The sequence below is a fragment of the Schistocerca cancellata genome, chromosome 7, assembly GCF_023864275.1.
Source record: "Schistocerca cancellata isolate TAMUIC-IGC-003103 chromosome 7, iqSchCanc2.1, whole genome shotgun sequence".
NCBI lineage: Eukaryota > Metazoa > Arthropoda > Insecta > Orthoptera > Acrididae > Schistocerca > Schistocerca cancellata.
In genome coordinates this window covers 349,917,091-349,944,512 of record NC_064632.1, presented here as the reverse complement: position 1 = coordinate 349,944,512, position 27,422 = coordinate 349,917,091, and the positions used below count along the sequence as shown (strand labels likewise).

General features: G+C 43.4%; 1 protein-coding gene across 10 annotated transcripts in view; it reads right to left on the bottom strand.

Annotated features, from left to right (window-relative positions):
- Positions 1 to 27,422, bottom strand: part of LOC126092574 (proton-coupled amino acid transporter-like protein pathetic) — a 235,089-nt gene that overhangs the window by 16,208 nt on the left and 191,459 nt on the right. For all 10 annotated transcript variants that reach the window (XM_049908258.1, XM_049908253.1, XM_049908254.1 and 7 more), the window contains 3 exons: positions 6,967 to 7,271; positions 1,920 to 2,070; positions 778 to 984 (listed from right to left, as the gene is read on the bottom strand). In XM_049908258.1, coding sequence (XP_049764215.1) covers positions 778 to 984; positions 1,920 to 2,070; positions 6,967 to 7,235 — 627 coding nt within the window. In that variant the 5' untranslated portion in view covers positions 7,236 to 7,271. The remainder of the gene's footprint in view (positions 1 to 777; positions 985 to 1,919; positions 2,071 to 6,966; positions 7,272 to 27,422) is intronic.

Below are 27,422 nucleotides of genomic sequence, written 5' to 3'. Positions count from 1 at the left end.
TATTATACATATAGATTTATTTATTTCTATTCAAGAATTCATCTATGGTATAAAAGGGGTTGTCTAGGAGATATGATTTCAATTTATTTTTGAAACTATTGCTGCTGTCTGTTAGACATTTTATTTCATGTGGTAATTTATCTAAAAGTTTTACAGCAGCATATTTTACCCCTTTCTGTGCCAAAGATACGTTAAGTAGAGCACAGTGTAAGTCTTTCTTTCTCTCCGGTATTATAATCATGAATGTCACTGTTGTTTTTACACTGGTCCATATTGTTGAGAACAAATTTAATTACTGAGGAAATGTACTATGAGGCTGTTGTAAGAATTCCTAACCTTTCAAACAAAAGTCTACAAGATGTGCAACTATGAGCCCCATAAACTATTCTAACCACTTTCTTTTGAGCAATGAATACTTTTTGCCTGAATGCTGAATTACCCAAAATATTATTCTGTAAGACATCAGAGAGTGAAAGTATGCAAAGTTAAAGACTACTATACATTTTAGCTTTCAGCAAAAAGGCCTCCCCCTGAAGTAGAAAACACACACGTATGTGCAGACGCACAAGCACGCATGTACGTGCACACACGCGCTTTTGACCACTGTGTCTGGCTGCTGTGGCCTCAGCGGCCAGAGACAGTGATCATTCGTGTGTGAGTTGTGTTTGTGTGGACTGTGTGTGTTTTTTACTTCAGAAGATATGATGATGATGATGTAAATAAAAGCAGGTAAAGACTTCATGTAGTGTGAGGATAAGATGCGCAGCTCTTACTTACATCTCTCAAATTGGCTGCCACAAATACAAAGTATACACAGCAGAACCCAAGTTGTGTTATACACAGAAAAACGTTTATCATAACTTTGGCATAGCTTGAGTACTTCCGAAGAGGTTGTGGTCCTGTTTGGAATGACGTTTCAACTACATCAGAAAATCCCAGTGATGGTACTTGATTCCTTCTGCACAGCTCATGAGAGCATTTCACCTGCAGAAAAATGTTTATTTGTAAAACATTCCTTACATGAAATATCTCCATCTAAGGAGAGTTTTAAACTATAGCAGATAGGAATATTCTAAGACAATTATGAGCTGTCCAAGTCTGAAGCCTGATTGCAGTATTATTTATCTGTGCATATGTTTACCCCTGACCTGGATAAAATAAGACAATTGATGGAGTGGTCCAAAGTGAATTCTTTGGGGTAGGAAACTACAGGACATAAGTCTCTGAAAGATGTGTGGCATAGTCAGGAGTGGAGACCAAGACAACTGAACAATTGTACCATCCAAAATTATGAGATAAAACACTGCTACCACTCCAAAACCACAGTTTCATTTTTACACAGTACATACACAGTAAACACAATGGATTAAATGGACCAGTATAATCTACTGGCTTGTATTATTGCCAGATCTGACAGCCCCCTTTTCTATGGGACTAGAGCAAACCATTTAAACGTTAGTGTAAAAAACCCAATTTGAAATCAAGAAACACATGCTTGCTACTGTAACCGTAGCTTACATTTGTCATAAATGTCATGCCATATAAATGACTGAGGCAGATTTTCAGACACAGCCATGATACAAATTTGAAGGTTGATGGTCAAGCACTTCAAACTAAAGCAGGGTACATTATTATGACTGGTTGGTACAATTATTCTCCCACCCTGTTGTCTCCTGTTTGCTGTGGTACATCAGCACCAAATGCTTACGTGTATCTTATGTAGCCCACTTCATCTCATTCCAGTTAATAATAGGTATAGTCAGTGAATTATTACTCTCAAACACAAAGAGTACCTCCCTGAAATGAATAAGGTGGCAATATTTTCTTTGGGAGATGATTCTTAACATGAAGTAGTGCCACAAGAATAAAAATAGAAAACAGTTATTACAAGAATTGTTCTCAAAGACAAAAACACTTACCAACATGTGCATACAGTGAGTGCAGATCACCCCCATCAAGAGAGTCCCAATTGTTCCCACAACAAGCCCAGCATTCCTAAATGCATCTGGCATAGCTAAAATTCCAGTGCCTATATTTCCCTTCAGTAAGTGAATCATTGTATCCAAATTACTGAAACAATAAAAAAATATATAACAGATAATAAATGCCAAAGTAAGTTATACCAAATCAAATGTCATACAGTACAATAAATAAAGCAGAATTTGTTCTAAACATTAAAAATATCTGTGAAATATTTGCAGTTTGTATGTACTATAAAAATAAAGTTTCTCAGCTGAAAAATGTTCACAGTTACAATGGAAGCAAGTATAACAATCAACTACATCAATCAACAGTCTCCTGTACTAATGTGCAATGGAACAAAACATAAATTATATTTATCTATGTGTGACACTCCAAAAGCATTTCTTTACACCTTTTCAGTGCATACAGAAGCTGATCTGTGCATAGAGAGGGCAGTACCACACAATCTGGTCAATTATATTTTTAGTAGATCATGTACTAATGCCACACAGTCTCGTGCAATAGCAGTCTGAAGTTGAAACGATATCCTCAAGAGAAGAAACTCTCAAATCCATTAATGCGGCAACAATCCAGTCGAATCAGTTTTCATTCTGAATCTTAGGATTATGCAAAACTCAGATTGTTTATACTTTATCTTAATGGCTAGCATAACGACTGTATCAGTTGAAATTACGTAAAAAAAAAAAAAAAAAAAATACTGCTTAGATGTCACAACTAGCACAAAGATACGTTCCTAGGTATCTGTGAAAACTATACAACTATCAGTGATATCCAACCCAATTTGAGGTATACGAGTTCATGTAGTTACTCTTTGATTTCAAGTAAACATTTAATCATTTTCCGGGTACTTATGATCCAGTATTTTCATAAGGGGCTAAACAGATACTCACAGTCCAGACATGTTCAGATTGAATGCCAGTGCTCACACATTTGTTAAGGTGTAAGGCGGGTTAAATGATGTCACATTACCACCAAATTTCACCACAATTCTGCCCAGCACCACCATGGACATGTCACTCCATGAGATGGCAGTCACACTTCTCATTACCCATATCTCACCCCTTCTCTTGAAACCATGCGGTTTTGTTATGGATGGGTGAGGAAATCATTTTGGACACCCCACTGCCCAGAATCAACAGGAAACGGTTTCAGGTGCCATAAAAGTCATAAATGAAATGATTCCTTCCCTTGGAGCATTCATTTTCACACATCCTGGGGTCATAAATGAAAGTTTGCAGTGTGACATGCAACAGCACAACTTTCTTGACAACGTTTGACACTACTGTCGCCTCCCAGACAATTCAAGCCTACTCTGCAGACATCACAGTCTTGTTCCCTCTCTGACTGTGATCTCACCTGTTTGGAGTGAAGTGTGTCACAATTTTTTGATCTTGTATACAGGGTGGAACCACTAGGGACCATTCAAAATCACCTGGTGATGTTTGAACATGATTCAAAGTGGAAACCAGTGTTTATGCTTTCTCATTCTTCTTTTTATGTGGTCTGTGAATGGGGAGGTGGGGGGGGGGGGGGGGGGGTGATCGTTATACATTTATGAATAAAATGTGAATGGTCCCTCTAAGATCCCCCCAGTTCGGCAACAGCCTCGGTGCCACCCATGCACCATTCTTCGGCACTTTACAAAAGTCTCTGCACAAAGATACCCATTCACTTATCGCTATTCACCGACAGGACAGGCAACCCTATTGACACAAGCACCTGCTAGCCACATGTAAAATTAGAGGAGCTTTGAAAGGGATGCCTATACTGTACAGGAATAGCAATCCATGGATGGGTGTGTCTGTACAGAGACACTTTCCAAATCCCCAAAGAATGTGCAAAGGTGACATCGAGGATGTAGCCAAACTGCCAAACTGTGGGGGTCTCAGTGAGACCCTTTGTCATTTTATTCATGGAAGTGTCAATGTCACACCTCTCCGTGAAAGGAGGTACAAAGAAGCATAAAACACCCTTTCCTGTTTTGAATCTTGTTATGTTTCGACAAATGGTTTTGAACTGTCGTTTGGTGGTTGCACCCCATATACCAGAGCAAAAACGTTGTCACACTACACTCCAAAGGGGTGAGGTCATGTTCATGTGGGATGCAGGGCCATGAAGTCCTAACAGAAAGGTTGAATCGTCCAGAACAAGGTTGTCAAGAACTTAGTCTCATTGCTCGTAGCACTGCAAACTCTCATTTTTTACCAAGAAATGTACAAAAATGAATGTATCTAGGAAAGGGGTGTTTTCACTCAGGATCTTCAAGGTACCTCCAGAGCCCTTTTCGTATCTATTCTGAGCAGGGGTGTGTCTGACATGTTTTCCTCAGCCACTTATTAGAAAAAAGGTTGATTTCAACTCTACATGCTGTGGTTCTGACTGCCGTCACTTAGTTGTCAAGAGAAGAGGCAAGATGGGGTACAAGCAAGTGTGGCACACCTCCCTAGGTGTGACATGTCCACAGTGGCACTGGGCAGAATGGTGGTGTAATTTGGTGAGAATGTAAATTCATTAACCAACCTTACACCTCATAGACATATACTTCTAAGCACTGTCCTTTTCACTGAACATGTCAACACCTTGCTGCTTGAAGTGTCACAGAGGTCAAGGGTGTGATGTCACACATTGCCATACTTTTGCAACATTCAGAGGAATGGTGTAGGCACCTTTGAGCCAAATTTTTAACTTCCTGCATAGCAACAGGAGTAAATGACAAGTTTCATAAAAGTGATCCTTTCATTTTTTTGTGCCAAGGAAAACATTTCACACACACCCCTGCTCAGAATTGACACAAAAAGGCCTCTGGAAGTGCCATGAAAAGCTTGAGTGAAAATACCCCTTCCCAAAATTCACAAATGGGTACATTCTTACTCTACTGTCAGCATACTGGTATTTGGCTGAGAAGATCTGGTAGCTAAGCAATGGCCCAGCCTATTTGCTTGTGGAGGGAGTGAATATATACATGATGGACATCAATAAAACTGAGAAACTGCAGGGATGGATTCCTGACTGGAAACAGAGGAAAACAGGTCCTATGAACACGTGTCCAGAAATGCATTGTTGCCACAGTAGATGGCGCTAACAAATGAAAGTTTGTCTGACCAAAGCCATGTGTTCCCTGTGTGCTGCATGCTTTGTAATTGATACAGTGTACTGTAAGCAGCAGTACGATCCGGTATTCATGTTGGGAACAAACCGAGATGGTGCTTCTGTATGGCCAAGCAGATGGAAACAGTCGAGAGGGACAATGCTATACTAAAACAAGTAGCCTCATAAACACCAACTACATAACACAACTTTTCAAGCCCTTTTTGGGTGTTTGTGTGATCATGGATCCTTTCAGACAGACAAATGTGCAGGGAGGCAGGGGAATGTGAGTACACCAGATTTGGAGGACCAGGTTCTGCCTCTTGACCATTCCATCTGCTTGGCCATAAATAAACACAATCTCAGTTTGTTCTTGACATGAATACTAGACCATTCTGCTGCTTACAGTACGCTGCATCAATCACACAGCCTGCAACATGCAAGGAACATGCGGCACGTGGTCAGAGGAATTTTCATTTGTCAGCACCATCTGCCCTCCATTTCCAGTCAAGAATCCGTCCCTGCAGTTTGTCACTTTTATTAATGTTCACCTTCTACATTTTGTTTGTTTGTTTGTTTGTTTGTGTTTGTGTGTGTGTGTGTGTGTGTGTGTGTGTGTGTGTGTGTGTGTGTGTGTGTGTGTGTGTGTGTAACATTCTGAAACCCATAAAAAATCATTATCATCTTATATACAGTCTGCAAGACAATTCTTAAAACACGTATGAGTTTTGCCTCAGCGTGTAATCGCTAAAATACCTAAAAAGTTCTTGAGAAAATATTGGTAGTGCTTCACTCTCTGAGATTCAGATATTTTTGAGGTAACTGACTTTTTGTAGTTTTGCACAAGAATATTTTCTTAAACGGAGTCATTACTAGTCCAGTAGTAGTAGAAGGAACAGTAAGAGTAGTATTTTGAAGTGACTGAGTTTTATAGTTTTTTTTAGTTTTAATGGTAATGTACACAATGTACCCATTTTACAGTCTGTGTTCTTCACTGGTGCTTAGGAGCAGTATGAAAAAATAAATTGAAAAAGAGTAGTTTGAACTCCTGGCATTTAGTATACAAGGAATTATTCATACTGTCCCAGAGTATTAGGTTTCAGTGGCAACTGTTTCCCATAGTGAATAGCTGAATACAGTGCTACATAGCATGAGTAAAATAATTTTGGATTACAGAAATCCTCACCCCATTTTGTCAGCAGTTGACGGCTGCTCTTAAATTCTTCATCATTTTATGAATCACCATATAAAAGTAACCCTATGTTATTCCACACCTTGTCTTATGATATCCTTCTTAGATTTTATCTTTGGTAGTCATCACAATCACTGAGCTTTCTGAACAATTAAAATTATGTTCCACACACTGTCAATCATTCTCACAAGATACTGAGTTTAAGCAATGACAGATATAATCTGGTAATCGGTAACTGTATGCTACCAACTAATCTCACCTTGCCAAATGGTTCAAATGGCTCTGAGCTCTATGGGACTTAACTTCTGACATCACCAGTCCCCTATAACGTAGAACTACTTAAACCTAACTAACCTAAGGACATCACACACATCCATGCCCGAGGCAGGATTCGAACCTGCAACCATAACAGTGGCGCGGTTCCAGACTGTAGCACCTTCTAGGCGATTGGCCACTCCGGCCGGCCTCACCTTGCCAATCAAATCTTCTGCAGTATCCAGGATTTCAACTGCCTACCTCCAGATCAAGCAGTACTGAATCATTATTTTTTACGAACATCAGTCTCGGAATTGGATGTGTGAAGCAGAAAGCAGCACTTTCTTCTTCTTCTTCTTCTTCTTCTTCTTCTTCTTCTTCTTTTTTGTGTGTGATGGTTCACTTTCTAATCTAATGTGGTATATGGGTAATGGGAGACTCATACTTACGAGGTGGGGTGTTCCAGATCCCTCTGCAGCAGTGGGTCATAGTCCCCATCGCCAAGTGTTGGCTCCAGTGGTGGCTTGCCGCCATCTGTGCCTACTGGGCTGCTGACGCCACCATCTGCCTCCATCTGGCCAGGCAAGTGGACCAGCACGCTGTCTGGAGAAGCGCGTGGAGGTGGTGGGGGTGCAGCCAGTGCACGTTTCTCATAGCTGTCATTGAGTGGCTCTGTGGTAGGCAGCAGCGGTTGCCGTTCATCTCGGCCCTCCTTCATCTTGGCGCCCACCGGCAACGGTGTTGCGGCGCCCAACTGGACAACACAAGTGCATACATCAGTATCTGTGGATTACTTTACAGACATAAAATGTTACAACACTAAAATTGAAGTCAAGCAACCTTTTAATTCACATATCATGCAAATTATAGCATAAATCAATGTGCAGACCTTGGCAAAACAAAAATAACAGCTAGACCAACAATTATACCCTCTATTGCACATGCACTGTTAGAACTTTAACCACGAACAGATGAGGAACTGTTGAAATTAATAATAATAATTACCTGCTGGGTGATAATCTAAAACTAATGCTGTCCTCAATCCAAAGGTTTGATTGAACACCCCACTGTTATATGAGACATACTTTCGCAGATGGTATGCTCTTCCCTTCCTCAAAACTTTGAACTGACTTACCAAGCCAGTATATGTAAGCCTACTATTTAACGTGCAATCTGAACCCCATTTTCACATACAAAAATCACTACTGTAACTGAAAGGCCAGTATGTGGCAGAAAAAAATCTAAGAATCAAGTGAGAACTACAGTTTTGTAGCCTGACACTGAGTTACACAAAGAGTACACTGTACTGCCAAATTATTACATTTATTCCTAACACTATCATCTACAGTACACAGTGGGTGCCATGTTATATGACGTGTGCTCATCAAGTAGGTAAACAAAGGTATTAGCAGACTTTGTATACACATTTTTCGTCACAACCACTGTAGCAAGAAGATCCACTTTATGTGAGGGGTGAAACAAGATGACTGTAAACTTCCAGAGCAAAAGAACAGTGTTTCTGATATTAACAAATTTGTGAACCTCTGTTGTGGGAGAGTACTGTGAGTATACAGTCAATAACCTCTATGGAAGCCACAGCTCTGTACACAATACTGATTTTGGACCTGTACTTTGATGATGGTGTTAGATGGAGACCAATAATACTTTCCAAAATAACAGTCCACTGACTAAATAAGCCAGGTTCTCTACCCAAACTGTTGAGTGAAATCTACAGTGACTCAGAACTACACAGATGGTGTCAATAACCATGACAACAATGGTCTACCAATGGAAAATAATATCTCAATGACTGATGGATGTAAGAGTTCAGCAAGACACATATTACATTTCCGGAAAAATACAAACTGGTGAGGGAGCATTATGGGCTGTAGCATGATTTTGTAGCTCTCTCTGGGACCATTACCCCACATGAAAAGTAATCTTAACTGATTTGGTGCAAATTCATCATCAGACATTACATTTACTCTTTTTATTATGATGGTGAACGGGACAGTCCAGAAAAATAATACATCTTACCAAATGGTTGGAAGAGCACAATAAAGGCTTTTGAGTACTTCCTTGTCCTGAAACTGATTTGATCTTGCCCCTGTTGAACATCTGTAGGGGCACATCATTTGTTGTCTTTGATACATGAATTCGCCACCACAACCATTTAAACAGTTATGGGACGCTTGGTAGTGACCATAACACCAGATGTGGCGGGATGCTTTGTAGAGATTACGGCTTCATTTATGTTTGGAAACCTATATCAATAATAATTACTTGTACGGCTCAATGACTAGGTGCAAGTCTTTCAACTGATGCCATTTCAGTGATTTACATGTCCCAGTTATTCAACCAGTGGAAGGTAACCTACAGTTTACCGTGGAATCAGAACCACTGCTGAATCTCTAATTCACCGACAGATGAATGCCATGTTAAAAGACAGACTGAAAAATCCATGGTCCCACTGGGATTCCATTCTTTCCAAGTACGTGCTTTGCTGGCAGACCACATGGCCCAACTTTGGAGGCCTATAAGAAACTGATTGAGTCACTTTCACTTTGCCTAGTTGTTATGTGCTTTGTGAGTAGTGGTTGTTCTGGATACTGGCACATGATGACAATATTTTGACTGGGCAATATATGCTGATTTGAGTCAACTGCTAATATTCGAATGGTCATTTATCATTAAACTGCTTGTTTTTGAGGCTTTTGACTAATCAGTACATTCATTACACTGTAAATAAGGGTCAACCCGAAAGTGAAAGTGGACAATATTATTTTACTAGCCTAGTCCTCTTACCTAAATAGTTGTAGACTATTAAAGCTATACTGTGAAACACAGTTAAAGAACCACTTTTTCAAAACCACGTAATTGCCTCCCACTGTGACACATAAGTTTCATATTTGGCTCAAAGGTGCCTACAACTTTCTTCTGTAACAGTGCACAAGTGTGGCCCCTGTGACGTCATCCTTGGGCTTGGTGACACTTCAAACAGCAGCGTCTACACATGCGAAAAAAGGCCAGAGGTCAGAAAAAGTTCATGTGAGGCGTTAGATGGATTAATGATGTCACACTGGCAACAAATGTCACCAAAATTCTGCCCAATGCCATTGTGGACGTGTGACACGATGGGATGGTCGTCAGATTTCCTCTTACCCACATTCAACCCCTTCTTTTGATGCCTCCGCAATGGAGGCCACAACCACAACACCAAGTTTTGAAATCCCAAGGTTTTCTTATGGCTGGCCAAACAAAACATTTCAGACACACCACTGCTCAGAATCAACATGAAAAGGCCTTGGGGTGGCATAAGGGGCGTTAATGAAACCAGCCTTTCCCTTGGGGCGTTGATTCTCACACATTTCACAGTCGAAAACTACAGTTCACAGTGCGACGAGTAACGGGACGTTCTTCACAGTCTTTGACACTGCCGACACACCCCACACAATCCAATCCCTCTCAAAGGACATCGTGGGTCAGAAACCCCATTGAACGTCACCATACACCTTTGGAGTGCAGTGCACCCGAAGTTTTGGTTGCAGTGTAGTGACTGGAGCCATAGGATGAAATTTGAATGTTATCAATCAGCAAAGGGTGGCTATGCTGTTTCAGCCCTCCTGTGATGTGATCGCTACGGAGGAAGAGGAGGGAGGTGGGGGACTGCGACTTTGACGCACGCATGAGCAAAATGGCAAAGTGTCCCCTCTAAGACCATCCAGTTCGGCAACACCCTCGGTGCCACCTGCCTCCATTTGTTGAGCACTTTAAACATGTACCTGTACAGACCCAACCCGTGACGAGAGTCGTCGTGTACGTGTGCAGAACTGGAGTGGTGTCAAGGAATTGCCTGTCTGCAAGCGCCTAGGACTCTGTCAAAGGTTGTCTCTCTACAGGTATAATTTTAAAGCACACAACAAAAGTGGGCAAGTGAGTGACACCGAGGGTCTTGCCATGTCATTCATGCATGTATCAAGGTCGCATCTTTCCATGACGAAACAGGAGGGCCGAAAACGTATAAGCACCCTTTGCTGCTTCGGATCGCTTTTAAACTTCTTTGAATGGATTTGAACAGTCCCACCCTGTACACCAGAGTAAAATTTGCGGTCGGTCTGCACTCCAAAGCGGTGGGATCATGTTTAATGGGGCTGCTGGCCCACGATGTCCTTCGCGAAGGGTTGAAACGTCCTGAGGTTGTCAGCAGTGTCAAAGGTACAAGAACGTTATCTTGTTGCACGTCGCACAGTGAGCTGTCTCTGTCTTTTTCGACCACTAAATGTGCGGGAATCATCCCTCTCCCCCCCCCCCCTCCCAAGGGAAGAGGTGGTTGCACTGATACCCCGAGGCCTCTTCGTGTAGATTCTGAGCGGCAGTGTGTCTTAATGTCTTATTTGATCATTCATAAGAAAACCGCACGACTGCAATGCTGGGAATTGCGGTTCTGACCTCCATCGCGGAGAGGTCATAAGAAAGGACCAAATGTTAATAAGAGTGGTTGTGATGACTTTTCTTTCATGTGACACGTTCATGATGGCTTTGGGCTAGAGTTGCGCTGTACCGAAGCTGCGGGTCAGTAGTTTTGGTACACCACACAAGTGACGTAGTAAACGGTGGGATTACCGGTAGTATTTGGTAGCATTGCTAGGAAAAGAAACAAAAGAGAATGTGTAAGAGAGAAACTTGGAACAGATGACTTCTCTTTATTTTTTGTTTGTTTTTAACATAATTAGTGCCGCAACATCACTGAATTTTAATCCATGGTGTACTTTACATCCATATATAATACAAATTGTATGTTATAAGTAATAAGAGTTAGTTGATCGCGGAACTTCTGCGCTTTTATGTAAACAAAGCAATAACTTCTGATGCGAGTACAGTTTACATGCGGAAAAAAAACATAATTATTGTCATTATTTTGTACTCAATACAACGTTCTTCATCATGATCAACAGGGAAGCGTTACCTGTTATTATTGATAAAAGCGGAAGTTGCTTATGAATGACAGAAACATGTTTTACATAAAGTCCGACGCAGTACTGCAGCGATGTCTGATATATTGTTGTTTGGCGGTTCTTTTTATTACAAATGAAATGAACACCACTGGCCGCATACAGGCGTTGATATAAGTCAACAGGAACAGTTGAAAATGTGTGCCCCGACCGGGACTCGAACTCGGGATCTCCTGCTTACAAAGCAGACGCTCTATCCAATTTTTTTAAATTTTTATTTATTTATTTATTTATTTATTTATTTGCCATCTCATTTTATTCGTCTTCGTTCGTTGTATCTGCTCGGGCCGGATGTCGCAAGCCACCCGTTTCAGTTTGTATTTGATCCATTAACTTAAGTTTTTTTACTACAGAGGGCAGCCACCCCTCTGACCGAACAATCCATCTGAGCCACCGAGGACACAGAAGAGAGTGCGACTGCAGGGACTTACCTCTGGCACGCCTCCCGTGACACCCACATCAGCAACTTATTGTCCCGCACTATATTCATAGTGCTCCTGCCCATTATACCCATTACTCGCGGCTTTATTGCCGATTCCAGTAAGAGTTCTGGCATAGTTAGGGTTCTTTTTATCTTTTTGTCGAGGAAATTGTGTTTTCTCGTGCTATATGATAAAACTGTATTATTTCCTTTATATTTACAACAACATCCCTCTGTTTTACGTAACAAATCAACAATTTGCGAATAAAACCTGAACTGAACATTGACAATTTTGATATAAATACTTTGTATTGTTAAGAAACAGACAGGAGTATAACTATGCAGAACAAAAATGTTCCGCAGGTTACGCGGGCCCCTAAACATACTCGCTCAGACTCTAGAGAGTTCACCGCTTCTGGTTTTCAGGGGAATCTACTAAGCCACTGAGCGCTTACGTAAAGAAAGACATCGTTATGAGGAACGCCCGACAGGTATGCAACACACACAACGTACTGGAAACGCAGGTAGGGCCTTAGCTGACCAAAGCTACTATTGTGGTGAAGTCTGATGTCACTGTGACATCATTACCGCAATTTACACCTCACATTAACTTCTGAGCTCTGGCCTTTCTTTCGCATGTGTCGCCACCTTGCTGTTTGAAGCGTCGCCGAGCCCGAGGATGAAGTCGCAGGGCGCCACGTTTCCGCACCATTACACAAGTTTGTTATGCTATATTGTCATTAATGAACTTTGCTTGCTTAGCTGGGTAGTTACGTGCTTGCCTCCCATGCAGCGGGCCCGTGTTCGATTCCCGGCCGGGTTGGAGATTCCCGCTCGTGGACTGGGTGTTGTGTTGTCCTCATCACCATTTCATCCTCATCACCTGCACGCGTATTGCCCAATGTGGCGTCGACTGAAATAAGACTCGCACTCGGCGGCCGAACTTCCCCAGTGGAACCTCCTGGCCAGCAATGCCATCCGATCATTTCATTTTTTTGTCATTAATGACGCAACTACCGCACGGAGTAGCTAATCTGGACCTATTAATGATGTTGATATTATTTAGGCCTGCCTTTTGCCTTTATCACACAATCTAAGGCGTAATGGAAATCTTTCCACTGTTGTTGTGGTGGTATTCAGTCCAGAGACTGGTTTGATGCAGCTCTCCCTCTATCCAGTGCAAGCTTCATCATCTCCCAGTACCTACTGCAACCTACATCCTTCCGAATCTGGTTAGTGTATTCATCTCTTGGTCTCCCTCTACCATTTTTACCCTCCACTCTGCCCTCCAATACTAAATTGGTGATCCCTTGATGCCTCAGAGTATGCCCTACCAACCGAGCCCTTCTTCTAGTCAAGTTGTGCCACAAATGTCTCTTCTCTCCAGTTCTATTCAATACCTCCTCATTAGTTACGTGATCTACCCATCTAACCTTCAGCATTCTTCTGTAGCACCACATTTCGAAAGCTTCTATTCTCTTCTTGTCCAAACTATTTATCGCCCACGTTTCACTTCCATACATGGCTACACTCCATACAAATACTTTCAGAAACGACTTCCTGACAAATCTATACTCAATGTTAACAAATTTCTTCAGAAACTCTTTCCTTGCCATTACCAGTTCACATTTTATATCGTCTCTACTTCGACCATCATCAGTTATATTGCTCGCTAAACAGTAAAACTCATCTACTACTTTAAGCGTCTCATTTCCTAATATAATTCCCGCAGTATCACCCGATTTAATTCGACTACATTCCATTATACTCGTTTTGCTTTTGTTGATGTTCATCTTATATCCTCCTTTGAAGACACTGTCCATTCCGTTCAGCTGCTCTTCCAGGTCCTTTGCTGTCTCTAACAGAATTACAATGTCATCGGCGAACCTCAACGTTTTTATTTCTTCTCCATGGAAATTAATACCCATTCCGAATTTTTCTTTTGTTTCCTTTACTGCTTGCTCAATATACAGATTGAATAACATCGGGGATAGGCTACAACCCTGTCTCACTCCCTTCCCAACCGCTGCTTCCCTTTCATGCCCCTCGACTCTTATAACTGCCATCTGGTTTCTGTACAAATTGTAAATAGCCTTTCGCTCCCGGTATTTTACCCCTGCCACCTTTAGAATTTGAAAGAGAGTATTCCAGTCAACATTGTCAAAAGCTTTCTCTAAGTCTACAAATGCTAGAAACGTAGGTTTGCCTTCCCTTAACCTATTTTCTAAGATAAGTCACAAGGTCAGTATTGCCTCACGTGTTCCAACATTTCTACGGGATCCAAACTGATCTTCACCGAGGTCGGGTTCTACCACTTTTTCCATTCGTCTGTAAAGAATTCGTGTTAGTATTTTGCAGCCGTGGCTTATTAAACTGATAGTTTGGTAATTTTCACATCTGTCAACACCCTATTTCTTTGGGATTGGAATTATTATATTCTTCTTTCCTCTAAGTGGCGCAAAATTTCTGCAAGTATCTGCTTGCATTTTACCAGAAACGGGAAGTCCTCTGTACTCATTTTTTAGTGCTCTTGTCTCACTGTCCTTCTTTCCACAGATGCTCATCTGGACCACAGCCTGAATTCTGTAGAGATCATTACATCCCGCTCCTTCCACTCACACCAAGCCGTACTATCAGCTTCGTTTTGTGAAACAGAATCTCATGTTCAGTATGAAAAAGAAAAATTACAATTTATAGTATCGGCGTGATTAATCAGAGGAGTAATTCCGGGTCCAAGAACGATTGTACTCGTCTAAGGTGACCTTGCTGCATCCACTCAAAACAGATTGTAATGCAGGAAGCGAGCACCTCCTAACACAAAGTAACGGTGTCATCGTCCGATTACTTCGCATAGAAATGAAATACGGATCCTGTCTTCTTTCAGGGAAAAAATTTTCACAGTGCAGCTAGGACAGTAAAGATGAAGAGGAACTGCTGAAAACAAAATTACGCATCATGTTTCGTCCCTGGAACATCAGAGAGTGAACGAAGTATTTCGATACGTAATGCTTCCCTGGCATTCGTTGTGTCCTTATATGCTCATCGGAATATTGCGGTGTTGCCCTGCTTTGTCATTTCAAATTAAACTTCCAGTGTTCCGCGTCTAACCACAGGGTGTTTTGCATCACTATAATCGATGACGATAGTGGGAGTGCTGCTGCTGGCCAATGGAAACCAAGACCAACACCTCTCGACGAGATGTAATAGTTCAGACAACACTCCTACGAAGCACTCCGTTTTCAGGCCACAAGCGGCCCATCGGGACCATCCGACTACCGTGTCATTCTCAGCGGAGGATGCGGATAGGAGGGGCGTGTGCTCAGCACACCGCTCTCCCGGTCGTTATGGTGGTTTTCTGTGGCCGGAGCCGCTACTATTCGGCCGAGTACCTCCTCAATTGGCATCACAAGTCTGACTGCACCCCGTAAAATGGCAACTTCGGTGATCTGACGGGAACCGGTGTGTCCACTGCGGCAAGGCCGTTGCCGCAACACTCCTACTAGACAATCGAAAACTTATATCATGTGAAATGTCGAATCAAAACAACTTCAGCTGTCTAAATTTCCAGTTGTTATTTTATTTGAGCAACCAGTTTCAGCGCTACATTACGCCATCTTCAGACCCACTGACCGACGTGCCGGAAGACTCCCACCTTTGGTGCAGTCAAAACAGGGATCAGCATACAGTGACTGGTATACGTAGATTTCTTCTTAACACAGCGATTCCTTGAATCATTACTTGCCGACAACGGATGTCTGTGTTAAGATCGTCACTCTATTTTGACTGGACCAGAGATGGGATTCATCCTACACGTCGGTCAGGGGGCTTGAAGATGGCGTAAGGTAGCACTGAAACTGGTTGCTCCAATAAAATATCAACTGCAAATTTAGACGGCTGAGGGTTTGATTCGACATTTTACATTGAACAACCGAGGTTCCGTAACCATATGTCTAAAGATGGATTTAACATACTATACTATGTGATTCTGACAAAGCTTGCCAGTTCGACTGCGCCACACACTTAAGGTACTGGCAGTTCTTATCTGTTGAAGTTTTTGTTTTCTCTGCATAATTAAACCTACCTCAAGAGTCCCCATTTTATGTAACATTTCTACAGGAAATGCAACGGCTGTAAATTCATGATATGCTAAAATGGTAGACTTCGCCCGACTGTGGATCTGATTTTGTAGTAATTTGATGGGCAGCGAAGTCTTTAGGATCAACTGAAAGAAAAAATACGTGGACGAAATCGGGCTGCGAAAGAAAAACATTCAGACACTGTACGTGTACACAAAGATGCTTTGGAAATGGGAAAACTGAGGTTTTAAGTACGAATTCGTACAGCGTGCACCACATTTGTGAGATGTAGGGTTACGTGGCCCCACCGCACTCCGCAGTGCTCTCACACCTACAGTCACATCGCTGAAGATCAGAGCTCTTGTGCTGTTCCTTCTGACGTTGCGCTTTTTGGTATCTTATCTGTCCGGTAAGTGTAAATGTATTCCCACGGTGCGCATTTGTACAGACAATGACTGTCCGAACAGTGCACTGGATCTATGACAAATCCTGTGTAACTGTATATGATTAAGTACAAGGATACTAAGTAGATTTAACTGAACAGATATTTATCAAAACAGCTGAACGCCACGGGCAATAACACACCAAAACGGAGGAAGAAGTGCAAACGAAAAACAGAAACGGAACGCTATTTCATTTTTTAAAAAAAGAAAAACTTCGCCCACTTACTTGGATTTATCTACCTCTGATGTGAGTCCTGCAGTAACAGTATTATTCTTTACTAAATAACATCGTACCAACTTTCAACGGTCTGACACACAGAAATTTCCGCAACATATGGTCCCATTTCTAGTTATGAACGAGAACTCGTGTAAACTCTGAGACGCACAGTATGGAGTACGACGCATAAGTAGAAGTAAATTATCGCAAATACACGTGTGTGGCAGAAGCATTATAAAGAAAGAAAACTGTACCAAATAGTGGTAATCTATTAAGCACGTGAAATGATAGAAGATAGAGAAGACTACAGAACGGTCGAAAGCAACAGCTTATGTAACAAACGCGCGACGTTATTTTCTTTTTTATTTACTACACCGCTGAAGGTCAAGAGAAACGCAGCGAGTAAACTGACGACGTTCGACGAATGGGATATTCGGTTCTTTCTCTATAAACGACGTTAAGTAGCTAAGCAAAAGTTCGATAGCCGCATAGATTACTTCTCTGTAATATCTGTACCCATGATATTCCATCGATAACCAGTACAAGTAGGTGTTTTGAAATCTGGCGATTCTGCTGCCTCCAGTGATATAATGTGGTGCTTCTATTTCACACACCTCGCTCAAATAGTACACTCACCCTACCTCGTTCACTTTTTATTCACTAATTAATTTTACAGACGCCACTTTTTGGCAGCATTTTCCTATCCTCATATACCCGAAAGAGACAGTTTCACCACATATCTTGTTGCAAGCGCGCACACTTTATTATTGTTACTATCGTCTGTTACGAGATCATGTTTCTAGTATCTACACCAAAACACTAATCTCTAGTGCACGATGGAAAAACATGTTTGTACAGCACAGAAAGGGGTTACTATTTTGCTGCATCAAAAGGGATGCTTTTTTTAACGGAACGGTTTGGTGCTTTCATAAAGACTGTAAAAAGTTGTAGTAACTCTCAATTTTCCAATTAGAGTGGGTATCTTTTCCCTCTGAAACGAAACACGACACTCATCGCTTGGACGAGTTGTACTCTCCCGCTGCGTAACATCAACTTGAAGACCTCCTTATTTTTACAAAACACCCAGATACATGAAATTTACTAGGCATAAGCACACACAGTACTGAGCTAAACTTATTTACGAGGTGCATTCAAGTTCTAAGGCCTCCGATTTTTTTTTCTCCGGACTGGAAAGAGATAGAAACATGTGCATTGTTTTAAAATGAGGCCGCGTTCATTGTCAGTACGTCCCAGAGATGGCAGCACCGTACAGCAGATCGAATTTTACCGCCAGCGGCGAGAATGAGAATTGTTTTAAATACTTAAAATTGCGACGTTTTCCTTACTTGAACAGCCTGCAATCATTCGTTTTCTGAATTTGCGTGGTGTGAAACCAATTGAAATTCATCGACAGTTGAAGGAGACATGTGGTGATGGAGTTATGGATGTGTCGATAGTGCGTTCGTGGGTGCGACAGTTTAATGAAGGCAGAATATCGTGTGACAACAAACCGAAACAACCTCGGGCTCGCACAAGCCGGTCTGACGACATGATCGAGAAAGTGGAGAGAATTGTTTTGGAGGATCGCCGAATGACTGTTGAACAGATCGCCTACAGAGTTGGCATTTCTGTAGGTTCTGTGCACACAATCCTGCATGACGACCTGAAAATGCGAAAAGTGTCATCCAGGTGGGTGCCACGAATGCTGACGGACGACCACACGGCTGCCCGTGTGGCATGTTGCCAAGCAAAGTTGACGCGCAACGACAGCATGAATGGGACTTTCTTTTCGTCGGTTGTGACAATGGATGAGACGTGGATGCCATTTTTCAATCCAGAAACAAAGCGCCAGTCAGCTCAATGGAAGCACACAGATTCACCGCCACCAAAAAAAAATTTCGGGTAAATGCCAGTGCTGAAAAAATGATGGTATCCATGTTCTGGGACAGCGAGGGCGTAATCCTTACCCATTGCGTTCCAAAGGGCACTACGGTAACAGGTGCATCCTACGAAAATGTTTTGAAGAACAAATTCCTTCCTGCACTGTAACAAAAACTTCCAGGAAGGGCTGCGCGTGTGCTGTTTCACCAAGACAGCGCACCCGCACATCGAGCTAACGTTACGCAACAGTTTCTTCGTGATAACAACTTTGAAGTGATTCCTCATGCTCCCTACTCACCTGACCTGGCTCCTAGTGACTTTTGGCTTTTTCCAACAATGAAAGACACTCTCCGTGGCCGCACATTCACCAGCCGTGCTGCTATTGCCTCAGCGATTTTCCAGTGGTCAAAACAGACTCCTAAAGAAGCCTTCGCCGCTGACATGGAATCATGGCGTCAGCGTTGTGAAAAATGTGTACGTCTGCAGGGCGATTACGTCGAGAAGTAACGCCAGTTTCATCGATTTCGGATGAGTAGTTAATTAGAAAAAAAAAATCGGAGGCCTTAGAACTTGAATGCATCTCGTAGGTGTTCTGAGAAGGTAGCTTGCACTGTAAACGCACCGATTCTATTTGTGTGTTGGGTACTAAATGTTTGTTATTTTGTAGAGCCTTATTGAAAACAAACTGGTATACATAGGAGTTGGACAAAAATACGGAAAGTGTCCAGTGTAGCTGTGAATGCAATATGTCCGATCTAAGCGGATTGGAACGTGGGCAAATTGTTGGTGCTCGTATGATGTGTGCTTCCGTAAACAAGGCAGCGAAGTGTTTGGTGTTTCAAGAGGCATCGTATCGGAGATTTGTACTGCGTACAGGGAAAGCAGAGAAACATCAGCCACTAATTCGCAAAGCTCAATAAGTCACAACGCGGACGGAGGTGAATGATGAGCGATCGTGACGGACGATCACTGAAGAGGATTGTGACGAAAAATAAGAGGACGACAGCTGCAAAGTGTCGCACTCGAGAACACTGTCAGCACGAAAACAACAAGATGGGAACGCCGTAAGTAGAGCACTGCAGGGCGAGATGGAATTCCAAAACCAGCCATTAGTGACGCAAACGCGCATAACAGGAAAACGTGGCGCCGAAGCCTTAGAACCTGAACTGTGGTGCAATGAAAGGGAGTCATTTAGTCGGATGAGTCTTGTCGCACACTGTTGCCAACTTCTGGCCGAGTTGACGATTCAAGTGTGAAACATGGCGAGGATTCTATGATGATTTCGGCAGCCGTACCGTGGTATTCCACGGGTCTCATCGTTACTATTTAAGGTCTCGTTACCACCAAGCATTATGTGACCAGTATGGTTCATCGGGTCCAAATCAGGGTACAACGTTTGTTCGTCAATGGCGATGCTTTGTTCCCATCGTCCGGGACTATTTTGTCAGCACGAGGATGAACTGTCGCATCTCCCCCGGTCACCATTCAGGAAATCGCAATATTATTGAGCTTTTGTGGTCGACTTTGGAGAGAATGGTGTATGATCGATTTGCACCAGCATCATCCTTACCTGAACTAGCAAATGGTTTCCAGGAAAAATGATAAAGGATTCTCTTGAAAACCTTCGGGGCCTGTTTTATCCATTCAGAGACGACTGGAAGTTGTTCTGAATGCCAACGGGTTTCCTAGACCGTCTTGTTGTAACGCAGCAAGTTATTATGAGATGACATTCGTTGCAGTGAGGCACGCAGCCGTCTGGTACGGGGGCTGCAGGATGGCTGTTTTTTCACAGCACAGCTGCTGCCGTGAGAACTGCACAGAGTAACATTCAGTCGATACGAAGATTCATACCCTCTACGAATCTAAATAATCCAAATTAGTTATTATCCACTTTTGTTCAAATCTGTTACACAGCCTTTTGTTATTAATAGAATTATGCTGTCAAAATTTCAGTATAGTGCCGGAGATAAAGAAAGTTACCTAAAACTCCTAAAAACTACGCTTGTTTCTTAAAACCAAGTTAGGAACAGTAACAGACTGACTTTCATTACCATTTTAAGCCATTCCAAAGTTATCAGTGCATGAAAATCAATTAGAGTTTTCTTTATAAAACGTTAGTCAATGTGCATTACGTAATACAAACATCGGTCAAAATTATTATTAGATAATATTTTGCCGTGTGAGTGCATGAGAGAGAGAGAGAGAGAGAGAGAGAGAGAGAGGGACATACGTTAAAATTCAGTATTTCATTTTTCGTAACACCTGGTACAAACGAACCGTGGGAAACGTATGTTGCAACCACGATTCGGGTGACGTATATCGGTGTGTGCTTGCTTGTGTGTAAAAGCAGCCAGAATGGAAGTTAGAGGCGGAATAAGTTCATTTATCAATATGAAGAATATTTCGCACTTAGTTTAATTTGATTAAACAAAATACAAAAGGTTCAAATGGCTCTGAGCACTATGGGACTTAACATCTGAAGTCATCAGTCCCCTTGATTTTGAACTACTTAAACCAAACTAATCTAAGGACATCACACACATCCATGCCCGAGGCAGGATTCGAACCTGCGACCGTAGCAGCAGCGCGGCTCCGGACTGAAGCGCCTAGAACCGCTCGGCCAAAGCAAAATACAAGAAATTGAAGTTTTGCTGACATTAATTACCATCAAATTAGGATACGGCAAGATTTGCCGCGAGAATGATCTGGAAGGAACGTTCTGATTGGTCGTTTAGATCAACAGCCAATCAGAATTAAACTGACATCTTGGATATTCGGGAATCCAGCCGGATGTTCGCGTCGTTCTCGCACGATATTTCAACAGCGTGCCTCGCTGTCTTCTTCAGGTGCTACCTGAGACTGGCCCTTGGGTCGATCGAGTCCAGTATTTATGCCTGGGAGGAGCTGGGCGTTCCCTAATCGGTTCGCGCCGGGTCGAGTGTTCCATCTGTGGTCCGCGCCCGCCAGACTCGGCTTCAACGGACCCCTCCAGTTGACACCACATGTGGGTAAATGTGCATATCACATCCGGAACTCAGAGGATTTCCTGCAACGACTGGGCCAGCAATACATCACAGACACAGACATCATGGTTAGTTTCGATGTGGTGTCTCTCTTCACACGGGTACCACTGAAGGAGTCACTTGAGCTTATTGGAGAGAAGTTCGATGGGGCTCTCCTTGATCTATTCAGGCATGTACTCACCTCGACGTACTTCCTAGATGGGGGTCAATTTTACGAACAAACAGAAGAGGTGGCTATGGGCAGCCCTCTATCACCAGTGGTGGCCAACCTATTTATGGAAAGGTTTGAAGAGGAGGCACTCTCTTCAGCCACATATCAGCCCAAGTGCTTTTTTCGGTATGTGGATGATACCTTTGTCATCTGGCCCCGTGGTAGAGAGAAGTTAGATGAGTTCCTGCTACATCTGAACTCTTGCCATCCGAACATTCAGTTCACAATGGAAATGGAGAAGGATGGACTACTTCCGTTCTTGGATGTTCTGGTGAAGAGAAAGGCAGATGGCACATGTGGGCACAGTGTGTACCGCAAACCTACACACACTGACTTATACCTACAAGCCAGCAGTTGCCACCATCCGGCACAGAAGAATGGTGTGCTCAAAACACTGGTCCACAGAGCACAAACTCTGTCAGATCCCGATAGTCTGGCCACAGAAATAGAACACTTACAATCAGTGTTCAGCAGGAATGGGTACTCCTCTAGAGATATCCAGAAGGCACTTCAACCTGCTAACCGGCCAAAGGATCAAGAAGAAGAACCAGAAGAGGCTAAGAAGATGGCATACCTGCCATATGCCGGACCTATCTCTGCCAAGATCAGCAGGATTCTCCAGAAATATGACATCAAGAGCATATTTTGCCCATCCACCAAAATTGGGGCTATGCTGGGGAATGTAAAAGATGACCTGGGGCTACGCAAGCCAGGTATTTACAACATACCATGACAGTGTGGGATGTCATACATTGGCCAGACCACCAGAACTGTGAACATCAGGTGTAAAGAACACCAGAGACATACCAGACTGAGGCAGGCAACTAAATCAGCCATAGCAGAGCATTGTCTGGAACTTGGTCATTCAATGGATTACAATGACACCAAGATTGTGACACAGACCTCAAGATTTTGGGACAGTGTCATTAAAGAAGCCATTGAGATTAAGGTCACAGACAATCTAATCAACCGTGACTCGGGATACCAAATCAGCACTGCCTGGAATCCAGCGCTTGAGCTAGTGAAAACTCAACGCAGGACACCCCGGGATTCTACAAGAAATAGAAGTGGAGACCGAGAGAACAGTCGTGAGACAAGGTGTCTGACATTGGAGACCAGGTCTGACACACCCCAGATCATGAACTCGACTTCAGAAGACTGCCAGGCCGGGCGCGGACGGCGGAGGGAACCCCAGCGACCAGAGAGGGACAATGTACCCGCGTCTGGCGGGCGCGGACCTCAGACGGAACACACGACGCGGCGCGGACCGATTAGGGAGCGCCCAGCACGAAACAGAAGTGGAAATCATAGTAACAGTCAGGAGATACCCAACATCTCAGACCGGGTCTGACACACCTCAGATGATAACCACATCCGTTGAGGACGGCCAGAACGGGCGCCGACGGCAGTCGGAACATCTGCGACTGGAGGGGTCCGTTGAAGCCGAGTCTGGCGGGCGCGGACCACAGATGGAACACTCGACCCGGCGCGAACCGATTAGGGAACGCCCAGCTCCTCCCAGGCATAAATACTGGACTCGATCGACCCAAGGACCAGTCTCAGGTAGCACATGAAGCGAGGCACGCTGTTGAAATATCGTGCGAGAACGACGCGAACATCCGGCTGGATTCCCGAATATCCAAGATGTCAACAGATCGCCGGGAAAGCATGAAGAATTACATCAGAATTAAACAGTTACCGCGCGAATAGAGAAGTGGGCAGATAGGAGCGTACCTCGAGGAAGAGTCGCTTGCTAGCCGGTCTACGGATAACACGATGTCAGGCCGCTCCTTAAAAATTGTAAGATCAGGAAATAGTGAGCTAATTTCGGTTAGAACATACCGTAACTGAAGCGACTGGAGTTACGAATTTTTTAATGAAAATTTGGTGTTTCTAAGTTAAATAGTTTGAGAAATATGAGCGTGTAAACTTTCTGGTCGTAGTAGCTACTCCGCGTAGCGTGTTTCGAGCTATGTACGGAATATTTTGGCGAGCACCTCGTACGCGGAAGACCACTGAAACAACCGAATGTTTAACTAGCGAATAGTTGTGGGTATTTGACTGGTAGAACGTGAAAATTAGTTGGGCCGGACTTACTAAAATTCTGGCTGCTTTTCGAGTGAATATTTGTTACACAGACAGTGAACTTTGAATGATAACGGGTGGTTGGTTGTTTTGGGGGAAGAGACCAAACAGCGAGGTCATCGGTCTCATCGGATTAGGGAAGGATGGGGAAGGAAGTCGGCCGTGCCCTTTCAAAGGAACCATCCCAGCATTTGCCTTGAGTGATTTAGGGAAATCACGGAAAACCTAAATCAGGATGGCCGGACGCGGGATTGAACCGTCGTCCTCCCGAATGCGAGTCCAGTGTGCTACCACTGCGCCACCTCGCTCGGTGAATGATAACGTTTTACCATATTAAATACGGACTTGATAGTCATTTCATGTGTTTCAATATAAATAAGAAGCAGAGTTAATCTAATTTTAAAAGCTTTTCTGCAAGATCCCGAACGCCAGATTTTTTAATCATGAACTGTCAGGAACTGACTTTAGACTAGTTACGCGGCCTTTGTGTGACAGGTATTAGGTGGTGGTTTCATCAACGCTGCTTTACACTGCTTAGCACGTATCTGCTACCACAGAGTGAAGGGACATCGGTAAGAATCCAATCGAGGTAGGTGGACTGAACGATAGCATTAACAAAAATGCAGACGACCGACCCCGCCCCGCCGCACTGTGTTTTCGGCGTTCCCATATTTTTGTCCACTGCCCTGCAGATACGGTACTCACAGTGATCAGAACGTAAAAATTCCAGAGTTATCGGAAAAGAAACGACGCAAGGCAACAAGTTAGGTATCGTATCGTATCTCGTGCAAACTGCCAGCTGTTGAATCGTTTTGATGATACAGCAAGTGAAGTGTCCCTGCAGAGCCTGGCGGTAGCAACGCGGTGCCTCACAGCAAGTGGTGGAATGCGGGCTCATTAAAACAGCGGTATGCTCCGTCGTTTCGTTTACATGCGAGGAAGCAAGGTCAATAGAACGGCTCCCACACTTCAATGTGAGCTTCACTGCGCGGAAAATGGCGTAATAAATGACGAAACAGCTTTGTGTGTGTGTGTGTGTGTGTGTGTGTGTGTGTGTGTGTGCGCATTATCGTATTTTGCTTTGTATAGCCACGCGGGCTTCCGCTCTATCTGGTTACAGAGCGCAGACTACCACATGTGGTGGCGTCGTTGGCCCAAATACATAAGCAACGCGCCGACTGCGGCGAGGAAAAAAAAAGCTTCATCCACAGAACTGCCAACGTAGCTGCAAACAAGGCCCTAGAGGCATACAGATTCAGCACTAACTGAGCTGTGGCACAAACATGCAGCAGAGGGAAAAGACAATTTAAAAATGGTTGTTACGTATCATAACATAGATTTGTTTTACGTAGTAGTAAGCAGAAGAAGATGGGATACTGGACTTTACGGCTTAACATCAAGCACAAACCAAACTGCGATTTGAGATATCGCTCTCTCCCAGCAATGAAGCTTTCACGATGAGCCTGAAAATATCCTGCCATTAACAAATACATGTACACATGAAGGTAACTTCAATTACGATGATTATACAGATTGCTGAATGTTTTCTTTGAAGAAAAAGATGGAATCGTATGTATTTCACTGAAATTTTCATGTCTCTAGTGGCTTACGAAATGTAGACTATTGCGCCGAAGTTCGAAGGAACAGTGATGCTATGGAAATGAACTTTCACTTTAAAAAGGCACTATTTTCACTAGGCGCTTGCCAAATTATTAATGCATAAATATTAGTTTTGTCGCAAAAGTGAATGGTAAAGACTAAAGACACTACCCACGACAATGAAAGAATTTTTTTTTTACAAGAGCTTCAATACTGAAATTAACGCCAACAAAAAGCGCAACTAGTGAGCAAGACAGTAGTGTTCGGTTGGGGACGAATCTGTTGGACCTGGACCTGTCTCGTACACTAAGTTTCATAACTTTTTCTTGTGTACTTTAAATACGGACTTGGTCACGACATAAAGTAAGTATGTTGTCACTGGCTACTGTCGTTTAGAGAAACACGCAAAACTCTAACTTACAAAATAAATAAAGCAGTTGTTCCAGCGAGGATTGGTCTTTAACACCACTTTGCTTTACCAGACATGACGCTAATCGATGTGGTACGCCCTGTCATTCCGGTGATCTTTGAACAGACGCTTCCTGCCACTTTCAACTTAATATGCTGTACAATCAGAAGCAATTACACAGTCCATTCAATTAATATGACCACCTCCTTACCTTCGACCTCAACGTGCAATTACTGTTCACAGACGGCAGGTGGCAGCACTAGCAGTGGAGGGCATATAAGGCGTGTCGGAGGGGGGGGGGGGGCGGAAAACAATGCAATCGTTGTGGGTAAAGAGGAAACGGAGCGATTTATCTGACGTCCAAAAGGCATGATCACTGGCTTTCGGGCAAAGCGTGGAAGCATTTCGAAACGGTTAATTTCGTAAACCGTTCGCCTGCCGCCGTGGTTACAGTACACCGTGCATGGAAAAATGGTATTATCCAAAACCAGCAACGAGACAGAGTTGCACCAAGGGCCGTAGATGACAAGGGTGCGGAGAAGTGTACGGGCGAACAGACGTGCACCTGTTGAAGAACTGGGCGCTTAGATGAACCAAGGGGCTACCAACAATGTCTTCTCAACGACCATTCAGCGAACGTTGCATATGGGTCTCCGCAGCAGGTGCTCGTTTCACGCACCCATGGTGACTGCTTTTCATCGGCGACTAAGGCTGCAATCCACATGCCAATAGCGCAATTAGAGGTCCACCGACTAGCGACAGGTAGCCTCTTCTTATGTTCCATCGGACAGATGGCCGTTGGCGTGTATGGCGTGAAACGTCTGAAAGCAACACCATTCAACAATCGTCGGCGCGTTACGGTCCGGCAAATGTTTTCGTGGCGTTCCCCTCGGTGATCTCGTCATTCTTGAAGGGACAATGGATCAACACAAGTATGTAACTACCATTGGGGACTATGTCCACCCCGACATGCACTTTGTTTTTCCTCGGCGCGATGGTATATACCAGCAGGACACTGCAACGTGTACGTGCGTGGTTCGAAGAGCACCAGGATCAGTTAACCGTACTCTCTGGACACCAAACTCTGCGTATTTAAACCTAGTCGATAATGTATGGGACCACCTCGATCAGGCGGTTCGTGCCTTGGACCTTCAACCGGGAAGTGGTGGCGTCAGGAGCGGCTTTCTACCACCTACTGTCATTAACGTATAACAAAACCCGCGTAACAATGCCGAATCTGTACAGAAACGGGAAATTCGCAAGGAGGAGGAGGAAATTAGTGTTTAACGTCCCGTCGATAAAGAGGTCATTAGAGACGGCGCACAAGCTCGGATTAGGGAAGGATGGAAAGGAAATCGGTCGTACCACTGTGCTACCTCGCTCGGTGGGAAATAGGTAATGATGATGATGAAAGAAAAAGGCCGTGTACTTTGACACGTGTTAGTATCCGCTACTGTGATGCACCCTGTGCATCACGTACCAACGAGAGACGCTACTATACGTGCTGTTCCGCAACTTTCTTCAAAAA